Source organism: Somniosus microcephalus, unplaced genomic scaffold, assembly GCF_052327205.1.
Source record: "Somniosus microcephalus isolate GS21.2 unplaced genomic scaffold, FLI_Smic_1.0 unresolved_chr9, whole genome shotgun sequence".
NCBI lineage: Eukaryota > Metazoa > Chordata > Chondrichthyes > Squaliformes > Somniosidae > Somniosus > Somniosus microcephalus.
The window spans coordinates 26,884,764-26,902,741 of record NW_028225187.1 but is presented as its reverse complement, the minus strand read 5'-3'; the positions used below and the strand labels follow the sequence as shown (position 1 = coordinate 26,902,741).

Below are 17,978 nucleotides of genomic sequence, written 5' to 3'. Positions count from 1 at the left end.
TATCCCCCAACCCCACCGACCCACCTTCTCCCCATATCCCCCAACCCCACCTACCCACCTTCTCCCCATATCCCTCAACCCCACCCACCCACCTTCTCCCCATATCCCTCAACCCCACCTACCCACCTACCCATCGTCACCCCATATCCCCCAACCCCACCTACCCACCTTCTCCCCATATCCCTCAACCTCACCTACCCACCTTCTCCCTACATCCCTCAACGCCACCTACCCACCTTCTCCCCATATCCCCAACCCCACCTACCGACCTTCTCCCCATATCCCTCAACGCCACCTACCCACCTTCTCCCCATATCCCCAACCCCACCTACCCATCTTCTCCCCATATCCCTCAACCCAACCAACCGAACTTTTCCGATATCCATTGATCCACCAACCCACCTTGTAAAAAAGGGCCCTTTCGGGAAGAGTGACCATAATATGATAGAATTTTATATTGAGTTTGAAAGTGATTGAATTAAATCCAAAACTAGGATCTTAAATCTAAACAAAGCAAACTACGTAGGTATGAGGGGCGGGTTGGCTAATGTAGATAGTGAAACTAGATTAAAAGGTATGACAGTAGACAAGCAATGGCTAGCATTTAAAGAATTAATACATAATTTGCAACAAAATATATATTCCTTTAAGGCACAAAAACCCCACAGGGAAAGTGGTCCAAATATGGCTAACAGGAGAAGTTAAATAAAATATTAGATTAAATGAAGAGGCTTATAATGTTGCCAAAAAGAATAGTAAGCCTGAGGATTGGGAGGATTTTAGAATTCAGCAAAGGAGGACCAAGAAAGTGATAAAGAAAGGGGAACTAGAATATGAGAGTAAACTAGCGAGAGACATAAAAACGGACAGTAAAAGCTTCTATAGGTATGTAAAAAGGAAAAGATTAGCGAATGTAAATGTGGGTCCCTTACAGGCTGAGACAGGAGAAGTTATAATGGGGAATAAGGAAATTACTGTGAAATTAAACAAATACTTTGGCCTAGAAATTCGGTGGGCTGCGCCACCAGTTAGTGCCTAAAGAGGGCCCTTAGTGGTTTTAGCGCCACTGCCATGCCTCCCGCGAAATTTAGCGGGGCGCTAATGGCGACGTTAGCCTGTAGCGCTGCGCCACCACCGATGACGTCATTGGTGTGCGCAGCACCCCACTACCGCCCCGATCGCGATATTTTGTCGCGCCCCCCGCTGTAACGCCGGCCGCAATTTGCGACCGGGTCAGGGGGGCCTACCTGCGGCGGAAGTGGCGCTAATTAAAGGGGAGGCGCGGGGCGGCCATTTTTTTTGCTGGCCACCTGCCAGCACCTCCTCGCGCCGCCGTCCCCGGCCTCCTGAGCCCCCCGGGCAGTGCCGGCTGTGTCCCAAGAGCCCGACACTTCTCCTCGGTGCCGGGCTCTTTTGCCGGCACTCGCGACCTTGGATCGCGCTGGTGCAGGCCCCTCCCCTTTAAGAAGGGGAGGAAGGCCTGCAGTACCGCAGCACGCCGTGCCACAGCGTGTGGCGCTGCGGCACGTAATGCTGCGATATTCAGTATCAGTGCCCCAAGACAGACGCGGGGTGCCTCGAGCAGCGCCCCGCTTCCGTTTGGGGCGCTGAAACTGAATATCGGGCTAGTGCTCCTGGCTCCTTCCGGGGCGGGACTTCTGGCGCCCAGGCGAGACTGGCGCCCCAAATGGGGCGCCACCGAATTTTTGCCCAAATTTGTGTCCGTCTTCACGGAAGAAGATGCAAAAAACTTCCCAGAAATAGTGGAGAACCAAAGCTCTAGCAAGAATGAGGAACTGAAAGAAATTAGTATTAGTAAAAAAAATGCACTGGAGAAATGAATGGGACTGAAAGCCAATAAATCCCTTGGACCTGATGGCCTACATCCTAGGGTTTTGAAAGAGGTGGCTATAGAGATAGTGGATGCATTGGTTGTCATTTTCGAAAATTCCATAGATTCTAGAACGGTTCCCATGGATTGGAAGGTAGCAAATGTAACCCCGCTATTTAAGAAAGGAGGGAGAGAGAAAACAGGGGACTACAAACCAGTTACCCTGATACCAGTAGTAGGGAATATGCTAGAATCCATTATTAAGGACGTGGTAAGAGGGCACTTAGAAAATAATAATAGGATTGGGCAGAGTCAACAGGGATTTTTGAAAGGGAAATCGTGTTTGATGAATCTGTTGGAGTTTTCCGAGGTTGTAACTAGCAGAATAGATAAGGGGGAACCAGTAGATGTGGTGTATTTGGACTTTCAGAAGGCATTCGATAAGGTGCCACATAAGAGGTTATTAAACAAAATTAGGGCTCATGGGATTGGGGGTAATATACTAGCATGGATTGAGGATTGGTTAATGGACAGTAAACAGAGAGTAGGAATAAACGGGTCATTTTCGGGTTAGCAGGCTGTGACTAGTGGGGTACCACAAGGATCAGTACTTGGGCCTCAGCTATTCACAATCTACATCAATGATTTGGATGAGGGGACCGAATGTAATATATCCAAGTTTGCTGATGATACAAAGCTGGGTGGGAATGTAAGTTGTGAGGAGGATGCAAGGAGGCTTCAAGGGGATATAGACAGGCTAAGTGAGTGGGCAAGAACATAGTAAATGGAATATAATGTGGAGAAATGTGAAGTTATCCACTTTGGTAGGAAAAATAGAAAAGCAGAGTATTTTTTAAATGGTGAGAGATTGGGAAATGTTGGTGTTCAGAGGGACCTGGGTGTCCTTGTACACAAATCACTGAAAGTTAACAGGCAGGTACAGCAAGCAATTAGGAAAGCAAATGGTCTGTTGGCCTTTATTACAAGAGGATTTGAGTATAAGAGTAAAGACGTCTTACTGCAATTATATAGGGCCTTAGTGAGACCACACCTGGAGTATTGTGGACAGTTTTGGTCTCCTTACCTAAGGAAGGATATACTTGCCATAGAGGGAGTGCAGCGAAGGTTCACCAGACTGGTTCCTGGGATGGGGGGATTTTCCTATGAGGAGAGATTGATAGACTAGGCCTATATTCTCTAGAGTTCAGAAGAATGAGAGGTGATCTCATTGAAACATACAAAATTCTTACAGTGCTTGACAGAGTAGATGCAGGGAGGGTGTTTCCCCCCTGGCTGGGGAGTCTAGAACCAGGGGTCACAGTCTCAGAATAAGGGGTCGGCCATTTAGGACTGAGATGAGGAGAAATTTCTTCACTCAGAGGGTGGTGAATCTTTGGAATTCTCAACCCCAGAGGGCAGTGGAGGCTCAGTCGTTGAGTATATTCAAGACAGAGATCGATAGATTTTTGAATATTAAGGGAATGAAGGGATATGGGGATAGTGCAGGAAAGTGGAGATGAGGTAGAAGATCAGCCATGATCTTATTGAATGGCGGGGCAGGCTCGAGGGGCTGTATGGCCGACTCCTGCTCCTATTTCTGATGTTCTCCCCATATCCCTCCAACCCACCTACCCACCTTCTCCCCATATCCCCAACCCCACCTACCCACCTTCTCCCCATATCCCCAACCCCACCTACCCAACTTCTCCCCATATCCCTCAACCTCACCTACCCACCTTCTCCCCATATCCCTCAACCCCACCTACCCACCTTCTCCCCATATCCCCAACCCCACCTACCCACCTTCTCCCCATATCCCCAACCCCACCTACCCACCTTCTCCCCATATCCCTCAACCCCACCTACCCACCTTCTCCCCATATCCCTCAACCCCACCTACCCACCTTCTCCCCATATCCCTCAACCCCACCTACCCTCCATCTCCCCATATCCCTCAACACCACCTACCCACCATCTCCCCATATCCCTCCACCCCACCTACCCACCTTCTCCCCATACCCCTCAACCCCACCTACCCACCTTCTCCCCATATCCCTCAACACCACCTACCCACCTTCTCCCCATATCCCCAACCCCACCTACCCACCTTCTCCCCATACCCCTCAACCCCACCTACCCACCTTCTCCCCATATCCCTCAACACCACCTACCCACCTTCTCCCCATATCCCCAACCCCACCTACCCACCTTCTCCCCATATCCCTCAACCCCACCTACCCACCTTCTCCCCATATCCCCAACCCCACCTACCCACCTTCTCCCCATATCCCTCAACCCCACCTACCCACCTTCTCCCCATATCCCCCTACCCCACCTACCCACCTTCTCCCCATATCCCTCAACCCCACCTACCCTCCATCTCCCCATATCCCTCAACACCACCTACCCACCTTCTCCCCATATCCCCAACCCCACCTACCCACCTTCTCCCCATATCCCTCAACCCCACCTACCCACCTTCTCCCCATATCCCCAACCCCACCTACCCACCTTCTCCCCATATCCCTCAACCCCACCTACCCACCTTCTCCCCATATCCCCCTACCCCACCTACCCACCTTCTCCCCATATCCCTCAACCCCACCTACCCACCTTCTCCCCATATCCCTCAACCCCACCTACCCACCTTCTCCCCATATCCCTCAACCCCACCTACCCACCTTCTCCCCATATCCCCCTACCCCACCTACCCGCCTTCTCCCCATATCCCCCTACCCCACCTACCCACCTTCTCCCCATATCCCCCTACCCCACCTACCCGCCTTCTCCCCATATCCCCCTACCCCACCTACCCACCTTCTCCCCATATCCCTCAACCCCACCTACCCACCTTCTCCCCATATCCCCCTACCCCACCTACCCACCTTCTCCCCATATCCCTCAACCCCACCTACCCACCTTCTCCCCATATCCCTCAACCCCACCTACCCACCTTCTCCCCATATCCCTCAACCCCACCTACCCACCTTCTCCCCATATCCCTCAACCACACCTACCCACCTTCTCCCCATATCCCCCTACCCCACCTACTCAACTTCTCCCCATATCCCCAACCCCACCTACCCACCTTCTCCCCATATCCCCAACCCCACCTACCCACCTTCTCCCCGTATCCCCAACCCCATCTACCCACCTTCTCCCCATATCCCTCAACCCCACCTACCCACCTTCTCCCCATATCCCTCAACCCCACCTACCCACCTTCTCCCCATATCCCCCTACCCCACCTACCCACCTTCTCCCCATATCCCCCAACACAACCTACTCACCTCCCCATATCCCTCAACCCCACCTACCCACCTTCTCCCCATATCCCTCAACCCCACCTACCCACCTTCTCCCCATATCCCTCAACCCCACCTACCCACCTTCTCCCCATATCCCCCTACCCCACCTACCCACCTTCTCCCCATATCCCTCAACCCCACCTACCCACCTTCTCCCCATATCCCTCAACCCCACCTACCCACCTTCTCCCCATATCCCCCTACCCCACCTACCCACCTTCTCCCCATATCCCCCTACCCCACCTACCCACCTTCTCCCCATATCCCTCAACCCCACCTACCCACCTTCTCCCCATATCCCCCTACCCCACCTACCCACCTTCTCCCCATATCCCTCAACCCCACCTACCCACCTTCTCCCCATATCCCTCAACCCCACCTACCCACCTTCTCCCCATATCCCCCTACCCCACCTACCCACCTTCTCCCCATATCCCCCTACCCCACCTACCCACCTTCTCCCCATATCCCTCAACCCCACCGACCCACCTTCTCCCCATATCCCTCAACCCCACCTACCCACCTTCTCCCCATATCCCTCAACCCCACCTACCCACCTTCTCCCCATATCCCCCAACCCCACCTACCCAGCTTCTCCCCATATCCCCAACCCCACCTACCCACCTTCTCCCCATATCCCTCAACCCCACCTACCCACCTTCTCCCCATATCCCCCAACCCCACCTACCCACCTTCTCCCCATATCCCCCAACCCTACCTACCCACCTTCTCCCCATATCCCTCAACCCCACCTACCCACCTTCTCCCCATATCCCTAACCCCACCTACCCACCTTCTCCCCATATCCCCCAACCCCACCTACCCACCTTCTCCCCATATCCCTAACCCCACCTACCCACCTTCTCCCCATATCCCCCAACCCCACCTACCCACCTTCTCCCCATATCCCTCAACTCCACCTACCCACCGTCTCCCCATATCCCTCAACCCCACCTACCCACCGTCTCCCCATATCCCTCAACCCCACCTACCCACCTTCTCCCCATATCCCTAACCCCACCTACCCACCTTCTCCCCATATCCCCCTACCCCACCTACCCACCTTCTCCCCATATCCCTCAACCCCACCTACCCACCTTCTCCCCATATCCCCCTACCCCACCTACCCACCTTCTCCCCACATCCCTCAACCCCACCTACCCACCTTCTCCCCATATCCCCCTACCCCACCTACCCACCTTCTCCCCATATCCCCCTACCCCACCTACCCACCTTCTCCCCATATCCCTCAACCCCACCGACCCACCTTCTCCCCATATCCCTCAACCCCACCTACCCACCTTCTCCCCATATCCCTCAACCCCACCTACCCACCTTCTCCCCATATCCCCCAACCCCACCTACCCACCTTCTCCCCATATCCCCAACCCCACCTACCCACCTTCTCCCCATATCCCTCAACCCCACCTACCCACCTTCTCCCCATATCCCCCAACCCCACCTACCCACCTTCTCCCCTTTTCCCCCAACCCCACCTACCCACCTTCTCCCCATATCCCTCAACCCCACCTACCCACCTTCTCCCCATATCACTAACCCCACCTACCCACCTTCTCCCCATATCCCCCAACCCCACCTACCCACCTTCTCCCCATATCCCTAACCCCACCTACCCACCTTCTCCCCATATCCCCCAACCCCACCTACCCACCTTCTCCCCATATCCCTCAACTCCACCTACCCACCGTCTCCCCATATCCCTCAACCCCACCTACCCACCGTCTCCCCATATCCCTCAACCCCACCTACCCACCTTCTCCCCATACTTCTCAATCTAATTTCTCTCGAGAAATGACAACTTAATGTCTCCATTACACCAATATTAATTAGCAAAACTAGAATACTAATTTACGGTATTTATCACATTCCAATACTGATTAGCTAATTATATACTAATTAGCAAAAGTCCAATCTGCAGTTCTAATACTTCCAAACTAAACAGCAATATTCCAAACCTAATTATTAATATGCCCTTTCAATCTCTAATGCCCCGTTTCTTCTCCGCATCACTCCCATTTTACCTATTAATATTCCTCTACTAATTATTAATTATTCCACACTAATTTCTACTGCTCGTATTGAAATTATTAACAAGTAGATATAGGTGGGGTGGAGTCCATGTTAAGATAAAGTGTTCATGGGCTGTGGGTGGCGATTATCTAAGTCAGGAGAGTCCATGATAGGAGAGAGTGCAGATGGGCTGTGGGTGGAGATTGAATGGGTGGGGAGAGTCCGTGATAGGGGAGAGTGTACATGGGCTGTGGGTCGAGATTGAATGGGTGGGGAGAGTCTGTGATAGGGGAGAGTGTACATGGGCTGTGGGAGGAGATTAAATGGGTGGGGAGAGTCCGTGATAGGGGAGAGTGTACATGGGCTGTGGGTCGAGATTGAATGGGTGGGGAGAGTCCGTGATAGGGGAGAGTGTACATGGGCTGTGGGTCGAAATTGAATGGGTGGGGAGAGTCCGTGATAGGGGAGAGTGTACATGGGCTGTGGGAGGAGATTGAATGGGTGGGGAGAGTCTGTGATAGGGGAGAGTGTACATGGGCTGTGGGAGGAGATTGAATGGGTGGGGAGAGTCCGTGATAGGGGAGAGTGTACATGGGCTGTGGGAGGAGATTAAATGGGTGGGTAGAGTCTGTGATAGGGGAGAGTGTCCATGGGCTGTGGGAGGAGATTCAATGGGTGGGTAGAGTCTGTGATAGGGGAGAGTGTACATGGGCTGTGGGAGGAGATTAAATGGGTGGGTAGAGTCTGTGATAGGGGAGAGTGTACATGGACTGTGGGAGGAGATTAAATGGGTGGGTAGAGTCTGTGATAGGGGAGAGTGTACATGGGCTGTGGGAGGAGATTAAATGGGTGGGTAGAGTCTGTGATAGGGGAGAGTGTACATGGACTGTGGGGGGAGATTAAATGGGTGGGTAGAGTCCGCGATAGGGGAGAGTGTACATGGGCTGTGGGAGGAGATTAAATGGGTGGGTAGAGTCCGCGATAGGGGAGAGTGTACATGGGCTGTGGGAGGAGATTAAATGGGTGGGGAGAGTCCGTGATAGGGGAGAGTGTACATGGGCTGTGGGAGGAGATTAAATGGGTGGGTAGAGTCTGTGATAGGGGAGAGTGTACATGGGCTGTGGGAGGAGATTAAATGGGTGGGTAGAGTCCGTGATAGGGGAAGAGTGTACATGGGCTGTGGGTGGAGATTAAATGGGTGGGTAGAGTCTGTGATAGGGGAGAGTGTACATGGACTGTGGGAGGAGATTAAATGGGTGGGTAGAGTCCGTGATAGGGGAGAGTGTACATGGGCTGTGGGTGGAGATTAAATGGGTGGGTAGAGTCTGTGATAGGGGAGAGTGTACATGGGCTGTGGGTGGAGATTAAATGGGTGGGTAGAGTCTGTGATAGGGGAGAGTGTACATGGGCTGTGGGAGGAGATTAAATGGGTGGGGAGAGTCCGTGATAGGGGAGAGTGTACATGGACTGTGGGCGGAGATTAAATGGGTGGGTAGAGTCCGTGATAGGGGAGAGTGTACATGGGCTGTGGGAGGAGATTAAATGGGTGGGTAGAGTCCGTGATAGGGAAGAGTGTACATGGGCTGTGGGAGGAGATTAAATGGGTGGGTAGAGTCCATGATAGGGGAGAGTGTACATGGGCTGTGGGAGGAGATTAAATGGGTGGGTAGAGTCCGTGATAGGGAAGAGTGTACATGGGCTGTGGGAGGAGATTCAATGGGTGGGTAGAGTCCACGCTAGGGGAGAAGGTGCCTCAATCTGGCTCTCTCACCAATGTCTCCATGGTTACCAGGGTGTGGTTGACATTTTCCAGTGAATATGTTGCCTGGTACATCCCATCGTTAATCTCACTGTTCCCACAGAAACCGATTCCAATTCCAGTACTGCAAGATAGAAAGAAAGAATTTGCATTCATACACAGACTTTCAGGACCTCTGGACTTATTAACGTGTCGAACAAGCAATGAAGCACTGTTTGAAGTGCAGTCAATGAGATAAGTGAACAGATAATCTGTTTTAATGGTGTTGGTTCAGGATAAATATTGGCCGAGGACACTTGGGAGAACTTCACACCCCGGATCGCCTTCAAATTAGATTCAAGTTTGTAACTCCCCCTGGGGTGTCTGTTATTCTGTATATAAACCCCCTGAACCCCTCGATTAGATTCCAGCCTGTGACTCACTCCTGGGTATCTGTTATTCTATATATAAACCCCCGAACCCCTCGATTAGATTCCAGCCTGTAACTCTCACTCCTGGGTATCTGTTATTCTATATATAAACCCCCGAACACCTTGATTAGATTCCAGCCTGTAACTCACTCCTGGGTATCTGTTATTCTATATATAAACCCCCCGAACCCCTCAATTAGATTCCAGCCTGTAACTCACTCCCGGGTATCTGTTATTCTATATATAAACCCCCTGAAACTCTCGATTAGATTCCAGCCTGTTACTCACTCCTGGGTATCTGTTATTCTATATATAAACCCCTGAACCCCTCGATTAGATTCCAGCCTGTAACTCACTCCCGGGTATCTGTTATTCTATATATAAACCCCCCAAACCCCTTGATTAGATTCCAGCCTGTAACTCACTCCAGGGTATCTGTTATTCTATATATAAACCCCTGAACCCCTCGATTAGATTCCAGCCTGTAACTCACTCCCGGGTATCTGTTATTCTATATATAAACCCCCCGAACCCCTCGATTAGATTCCAGCCTGTAACTCACTCCTGGGTATCTGTTATTCTATATATAAACCCCCCGAACCCCTCGATTAGATTCCAGCCTGTAACTCACTCCTGGGTATCTGTTATGCTATATATAAACCCACCGAACCCCTCGATTAGATTCCAGCCTGTAACTCACTCCTGGGTATCTGTTATGCTATATATAAACCCACCGAACCCCTCGATTAGATTCCAGCCTGTAACTCACTCCTGGGTATCTGTTATGCTATATATAAACCCACCGAACCCCTCGATTAGAATCCAGCCTGTAACTCACTCCCGGGTATCTGTTATTCTCTATATTATCCCCCCGAACCCCTCGATTAGATTCCAGCCTGTAACTCAGTTGCTGGTGATTGATGAGGGTGAAAGTTTTTGGAAGCTGCTGGATTTGGAGATGTGTCGATGGTTTGCGAGTTGCACTCACCCACAGATGATGACTGCAGCCACACTGCTCCACGACGGACAACATGTCTCCTGTCGCTTGGTCTCCCCCTCACCCGGGCTGCAGCAGCAGAGGCGGAGAAAGTAAATCAGGATCAGCAGCAAGTTCAGAGCCAGACAGAGGGCGGTCACTCCAGCCAGGAACAGCAGGGTCTGTGGGGAGCCGGCGGGAGGGGGGGGGAGGCAGAGGGAGGGGCAGGGACAGAGAGAGAGAGAGAGACAGAGAATGAGAGAGAGAGAGACAATGTGGGACAGGGATAGACAGACAGCAAGAGAGAGAAAGAGGGGGGGAAGAGAGGGAGGGAGAGAGACGGAGATAGGGAGAGACAGAAGGAGAAAGGGAGAGACAGAGAGGAAGACGTCGAGAGACAGAGAGGAGGAGAGACAGTGAGAGGGAGTGAGAGAGGGACAGGGAGAGAGAGACAGAGAGAGAGAGAAAGAAAGAGAGAGAGAGAGAAAGAGAGAGCGAGGGAGAGGGACCGGGATAGTGACAGAGAGAGAGAGAGAGCGTGCGAGGGAGAGAGAAAGAGAAAAGGACAGGAACAGCGAGAGAGACAGAGAGAGAGAGAGACAGAGAGATGGGGAGGGAGCGATTACAGAGAAATAGAGAGAAACAGGGGAAGAGAGAGGGAGAGAGAATCCTGAATAAGGCAATGAAGTAAAATAGATTGTGGCTATGTGTGTGAAATTGTGTAAGTGTCTGCGTGTGAGTGTATAAGTAGGTGTGTGTGCATTGGTGTGTGTGTATGTTTGTGTGTCTGTGTGTAGGTATGAGTGTGTGTGTCTGTCAGCGTTCGGTGAGTGTGTGTGAAATGTATGTCGGTTCATGATGAATTTATCTCTGTTACTTATGTTGGATTGAAATTCTTACCTCATACCTGATGGGATTATACACAGTCTGTCCCTGTACCCTGATGGGATGATACCCAGTGCTCCCACGCTGTCCCTGTACCCTGATGGGATTGTATCAGTGCTCCCACGCTGTCCCTGTACCCTGATGGGATTGTACCAGTGCTCCCACGCTGTCCCTGTACCCTGATGGGATTGTATCAGTGCTCCCACGCTGTCCCTGTACCCTGATGGGATTGTATCAGTGCTCCCACGCTGTCCCTGTACCCTGATGGGATTGTGTCAGTGCTCCCACGCTGTCCCTGTACCCTGATGGGATTGTATCAGTGCTCCCACTTTGTTCCTGTCACCTGATGGAATTGTATCAATGCTCTCCCTCAGTACTGCCCCTCTGACAGTGCAGCGCTCCCTCAGTACTGCCCCTCTGACAGTGCAGCGCTCCCTCAGTACTGCCCCTCCGACAGTACAGCGCTCCCTCAGTACTGCCCTTCCGACAGTGCAGCAGTCCCTCAGTACTGGCCCTCTGACAGTGCAGCGCTCACTCAGTACTGCTGCTCCGACAGTGCGGCATTCCCTCAGTACAGCCCCTCCGACAGTGCAACACTCCCTCATTACTGTCCCTCCAACAGTGCAGCGCTCCCTCAGTACTGCCCCTCCGACAGTGCAGCGCTCCCACAGTACTGCCCCTCCGACAGTGCAGCGTTCCCTCAGTACTGCCCTTCCGACAGTGCAGCACTCGCTCAGTACTGCCCTTCCGACAGTGCATAACTCTCTCAGTACTGCTCCTCCAACAGTGCAGCACACCATCAGTACTGCTCCTCCGACAGTGCAGCACTCCCTCAGTACTGCGCTTCCGACAGTGCATCACTCCCTCAGTACTGCTCCTCCAACAGTGCAGCACACCCTCAGTACTGCCCCTCTGATAGTGCAGCTCTCCCTCAGTACTGACCCTCCAACAGTGCAGCGCTCCCTCAGTACTGCTGCCCCGATAGTACGGCATTCCCTCAGTACAGCCCCTCCAACAGTGCAACACTCCCTCAGTACTGTCCCTCCGACAGTGCAGCGCTCCCTCAGTACTGCCCCTCTGACAGTGCAGCGCTCCATCAGTACTGCCCCTCCGACAGTGCAGCGTTCCCTCAGTACTGCCCCTCCGACAGTGCAGCGCTCCCTCAGTCCTGCCCTTCCGACAGTGCAGCACTCCCTCAGTACTGTCCCTCCGACAGTGCAGCGCTCCCTCAGTACTGCCCCTCTGACAGTGCAGCGCTCCATCAGTACTGCCCCTCCGACAGTGCAGCGTTCCCTCAGTACTGCCTTTCCCACAGTGCAGCGCTCCATCAGTACTGCCCCTCCGACAGTGCAGCGCTCCCTCAGTACTGCCCCTCTGACAGTGCGGCGCTCCCTCAGTCCTGCCCTTCCGACAGTGCAGCACTCCCTCAGTACTGTCCCTCCGACAGTGCAGCGCTCCCTCAGTACTGCCCCTCTGACAGTGCAGCGCTCCATCAGTACTGCCCCTCCGACAGTGCAGCGTTCCCTCAGTACTGCCTTTCCCACAGTGCAGCGCTCCCTCAGTACTGCCCCTCCGACAGTGCAGCGCTCCCTCAGTACTGCCCCTCTGACAGTGCAGCGCTCCATCAGTACTGCCCCTCCGACAGTGCAGCGTTCCCTCAGTACTGCCTTTCCCACAGTGCAGCGCTCCCTCAGTACTGCCCCTCCGACAGTGCAGCGCTCCCTTAGTACTGCCCCTCCGACAGTGCAGCGCTCCCTCAGTACTGCCCCTCCGACAGTGCGGCACTCCCACAGTACTGCCCCTCCGACAGTGCAGCACTACCTCAGTACTGCACTGTAGTGTCAACGTGAAGTATGGGCTCAAGTCTATGGAGTAAGGCTCGAACGCACGCCCTTCTGAGCCTGAGGCGAGAGTTAGACTGACTGAGCATCCACCACAACACCCCCCTTCCCAATCCCAGTTCTATTACACGCTTTCGGCCGATGAGCCGGCAGACCCTGCACTTCGACTAGGTGGTGCCTCACTCAGGAAGACAGCTGACTCCCTGATTGGCAGCAGGAGCTGAGCCGCCCCCGCCGGCCCCACCAATGAAACGCTCTCACCTGCTGATAGTCCCAGTCGCGAGGAGAGAACAGGCTGTCGGCCGGCTCAAACCGCAGGTTGACCCTCGGGATCCCGTGGAGAGAGTGCGCCCAGCAGGAGGGCGTGTATCCGAGTGCGGGGTCCATGATGGGGGTCCGAGTTCCCGCCTCGCCGATCACTTACGGTGAAGGAGGAGGCGGGTGAGGGGGGGGGGGGAAACCAACAGTCCTCCCGTGTTACGCTTCTCAGCACCGAGTCTGCGATGGCACATCTGAGTCTGGCACTTGCCCACCTCGCCGTCCACCCCCAACACGCACCCAGCTGCTGAGAGGCTGGCCCAGGCGAGGAGATGCACTGGCTGACACTGGAACAGATGAGGCGGAACAATGAGCCAAACAGAATGGCTTTGTGTGTGTGTGTGAGAGAATTGGGACTGAGAGAGTCCTGTGACACAGGGCAATCGCAGGCGCCGTGCCAATGTTACAGAAACACGAAGGGACTCCACTTATATTTGCTCCCAGCTCCAGAACAAGGCCCGTCTCCGCCCCTGCCCCAGCTCATCCGCTGCTGAAACCCTCGTCCATGCCTTTGTTACCTCCAGCCTCGACTATTCCAAGGCACTCCTGGCCCGCCTCCTTAAATTGGAGCTCATCCAAAACTCTGCTGCCCCGCGTCCTAACTCGCATCGAGTCCCGTTCACCCATCACTCCCCGTGCTCGCTGGCCTACACTGGCTCCCAGTCCTCGATTTTAGAGTCCCCATCCTTGTTTTCAAATCCCTCCATTGTCTCTCCTCTCCCTATCTCTGCGATCTCCTCCAGCCCAGCGACTCGCCGAGATCTCTGCGCTCCTCTAATTCTGCCCTCTTGAGCATCCCCGATTTCAGTCGCTCCACCATTGGCGGCCGTGCCTTCCGTTGCCTGGGCCCCGAGCTCCGGAATTACCTGCCTAAACCTATCCACCTCTCCACCTCACTTTCCTCATTTAAGATGCACCTTAAACCCCACCTCTTTGACCGGTCATCTGCCCTAAGTTCTCCTTATGTGGCTCGGTGTTAAATTTGTGTCTTTTCACACTCCTGTGAAGCGCCTTGGAACGTTTTACTACGTTGAAGGCGCTATATATACAAGTTGTATTTGTTGTTGTACCTGGCCACCCAAATCCCTTCGCTCCTCTACAGTCCCTAATTTCTCACCATTTGGAAAACACTCCTGTTTCTCACCCGGTGCCTGCAATAGATGCTCTTTGTGAAATTCCCCGCAGCCTTACTGTCAAGCTGTGTTTGCACAGCTCCCTGTCCAGTGACAACAAACATGGTGAGGCTGGAAGTAAACCAGGCACATTCACTGCTGGATGGTGGAGAGAAAGCAGCAATTATTTTAAACAGTAGTTCTTCCAATTCTGCCTCTCTCTCTCTCTGGACACACGCTGTGCACACACAGTCCAAGGAAACAGTTTCTCTCCAGCTACCTGATCGAGCGCTCCAGCCCTTTTTTTCTTGGCAGTCTCTCAAATCTAAATAACAGTAAAACATGTCAAGGTGCTTCGAAGGGGGCGATTGTCAAACAGAAACTGACACCCAAACCCGCGACCTCTTCCACCTAGAAGGACAAGGGCAGCAGGCGCATGGGAACACCACCACCTCCAAGTTCCCCTCCAAGTCACACACCATCCTGACTTAGAAGTATATCGGCCGATCCTTCATCGTCGCTGGGTCTAAATCCTGGAACTCCCTCCCTAACAGCACTGTGGGAGTACCTTCACCACACGGACTGCAGCGGTTCAAGATGACTGCTCACTACCACCTTCTCAAGGGCAACTAGGGATGGGCAATAAATGCTGGCCTTGCCTGTGACGCCCAGATCCCATAAGCAAATAAAAAAATATTGGCCCAGAAATTCGGGTCGGGGGCTTCCCGCGGGTGCAAGCCCCCGACCTGCACTTACCTTGCGCGCGGCCGTTGAGTTGTGGGCCCGCGTGAAATTCCGATCCGGGGCCTGGTCCAGCTGCCGGCGCGCAGTGCTTGCGTATCCTAGGGGCGCAGTTAGTTCGATGCGTCCCCTGGGACCACGTGGGCCATGGGGGAGCCAATCAGAGCAGGGAATGCTCCATTCATAAGATTGACAGGAAGTGCTGTCAAGACTTATAAATACTACGGCCCAAAATAGCACTAAGGCCTCGAAATTTGGTGGGCTGCACCACCAGTTAGCACCTAAAGAGGGCCCTTAGTGGTTTTAGCGCCACTGGCCATGCCTCCCGCAAAATTTAGCTGGGCGCTAATGGCGGCGTTAGCCTGTAGCGCTGCGCCGCTACCGATGACATCATTGGTGTGCGCAGCGCCCCGCTACCGCCCCGATCGCGATATTTGGTCGCGCCCCCCGCTGTAATGCCAGTCGCAATTTGCGACCGGGTCAGGGGGGCCTACCTGCGGCGGTAATGGCGCTAATTAAAGGGGAGGTGCGGGGCGGCCTTTTTTCTTTTGCGAGCCGCCTGCCAGCTCATCCTCGCGCCGCTGTCCCCGGCTTCCTGAGTCCCCCCCCCCCCCCCCCGGGGCAGTGCCGCCTGTGTCCCAAGAGCCCGGCACTTCTCCTCAGCGCCGGGCTCGTTTGCCGGCACTCGCGATCTCGGATCACGCTGGTGCAGGCCCCTCCCCTTTAAGAAGGGGAGGAAGGCCTGTAGTACCGCAGCGCGCCGTGCCGCAGCGTGTGGCGTTGCAGCACGTAGCGCTGCGATATTCAGTATCAGCGCCCCAAGACGGACGCGGGGCGCCTCGAGCAGCGCCCCGCTTCCGCTTGGGGCGCTGAAACTGAATATCGGGCTGACGCTCCCGGCTCCTTCCGGGGCGGGACTTCCGACGCCCAGGCGGTGGGGTGCCACCGAATTTTTAGCCCTAAATCTTCAAATAAATGTTTTTCTAAATCACATTTTTTAAATAAACTATAAATTACATGAAATAACTATTTTAAACAATAATTTAAACTTTTGAAAAAAATAATTTTATTTTCTATCGGGGCTAAAAATAAACTTACCTTGCTTTAAATTATTTCAAAATAATAAACCTGTGGAAAAAATGTTTTAATTTTAATTAATTCACCACCCACCTTGTAAAAAGCAGGCCTTACGCCTGGTTTTTACCTTTCTAAATTCTGCAGGCTTACCTTCACGGGAAAACCTGTAAAAAAAAAACAAAGTTCGATGCGCAGGCGCAGCCTCCCCCGCGCATGCGTTCGACCTCTGAACCCCTTCTTTCAGGGGAGCGGAAGTGCCGGTTTCCCACGCATGCGCAGTGCATGCAGAAAACCGGCATTTCCATCGGGCCTACGGGTGAGTACCCCGTGCGTACTCACCCGTGGAGACCCGAAGTTCTGGGCCATTAAATATAGCCTTGGTGAGACCACACCTGGAGTATTGTGGACAGTTTTGGTCTCCTTACCTAAGGAAGGATATACTTGCCATAGAGGGAGTGCAACGAAGGTTCACCAGACTGGGTCCTGGGATGGGGGGATTGCCCTATGAGGAGAGATTGAGTAGACTAGGCCTATATTCTCTCGAGTTTAGAAGAATGAGAGGTGATCGCATTGAAACATAGAAAATTCTTACAGGGCTTGACAGGGTAGATGCAGGGAGGATGTTTCCCCCTGGCTGGGGAGTCTAGAACCAGGGGTCACAGTCTCAGAATAAGGGGGTCGGCCATTCAGGACTGAGATGAGGAGAAATTTCTTCACTCAGAGGGCGGTGAACCTTTGGAATTCTCTGCCCCAGAGGGCTGTGGGGGCTCAGTCGTTGAGTATATTCACAATAGAGTTCGATAGATTTTTGAATATTAAGGGAATGAAAGGATTTGGGGATAGTGCAGGAAAGTGGAGATGAGGTCGAAGATCAGCCATGATCTCACTGAATGGAGGAGCAGACTCGAGGGGCCGAATGGCCGACTCCTGCTCCTATTTCTGATGTGCTTATCCCTTCATTTGTAGATTTGTATCTTTATTTCAGATTATTGGATGTGCAGTTTCTTTTTGTTGGTCATTTCTGCTTATATTTCAGACTATTGCAGATTTTGCATTGAGAAGAGATTCTCAGCCCCCTGTGGGCAGGGACTTTGATTGACAGCTCTCTCTCTCTCGCTCTCCTCTCTCGCTCGGCTCTACAAATCACGTGACACGCGGCAGTGCCGCTCGCCTGTGGCGCGCTGACGTCATCGCGGCATACGCCCGGCCGCTTGCCGGAGGGACGCCGCGCATGCGCCGCGGCGGAGCGGGTGCGGGGAGGGGAGGGGGTCAGTGAGAAGCGTTCCCTTGGCAACCAGGCCCAGGGAGTGAGGCGGATGATGGTGGCGATGGTTCGTGCGCAACTAGGACACATACTGATCTTAATACAAGGAGATTATCTAATAAAAACCTACCCTTGTGTTGATTAGGGGTAATGGAGCCAAATCTGGGGGAAATGGAGCAGAGATAGAGATACACCAATGTTCTATTACCATCCCCTTTTGCCTTGAATGTCTCTTAATGTCTCTTAATCTCTTCCACCTTCCATCCTATCACAGACCTTCCCTATTGTTCTTTCATCCCCTCCCCCCTCTCCCAGCCTCTTCACTTGCTTAACAATCTGTTCCATTCCCTGCTTTTATCCAGTTCTGACGAAAGGTCATCGACCTGAAACGTTAACGCTGTTTCTCTCTTCACAGATGCTGCCTG

The 17,978-nt window shown here is 53.2% G+C and overlaps 1 protein-coding gene across 1 annotated transcript in view; it reads right to left on the bottom strand.

Moving 5' to 3' along the window:
* Positions 1-13,609, bottom strand: part of LOC147084972 (protein tweety homolog 1-like) — a 75,402-nt gene extending 61,793 nt beyond the window's left edge. The window contains exons 1-3 of the mRNA XM_085979393.1: positions 13,303-13,609; positions 10,328-10,497; positions 8,942-9,053 (exon numbers count right to left, since the gene is read on the bottom strand). Of these exons, the coding sequence (XP_085835519.1) occupies positions 8,942-9,053; positions 10,328-10,497; positions 13,303-13,428 (408 nt within the window). The 5' untranslated portion in view covers positions 13,429-13,609. The remainder of the gene's footprint in view (positions 1-8,941; positions 9,054-10,327; positions 10,498-13,302) is intronic.
* Between the last annotated feature and the right edge of the window lie 4,369 nt (positions 13,610-17,978).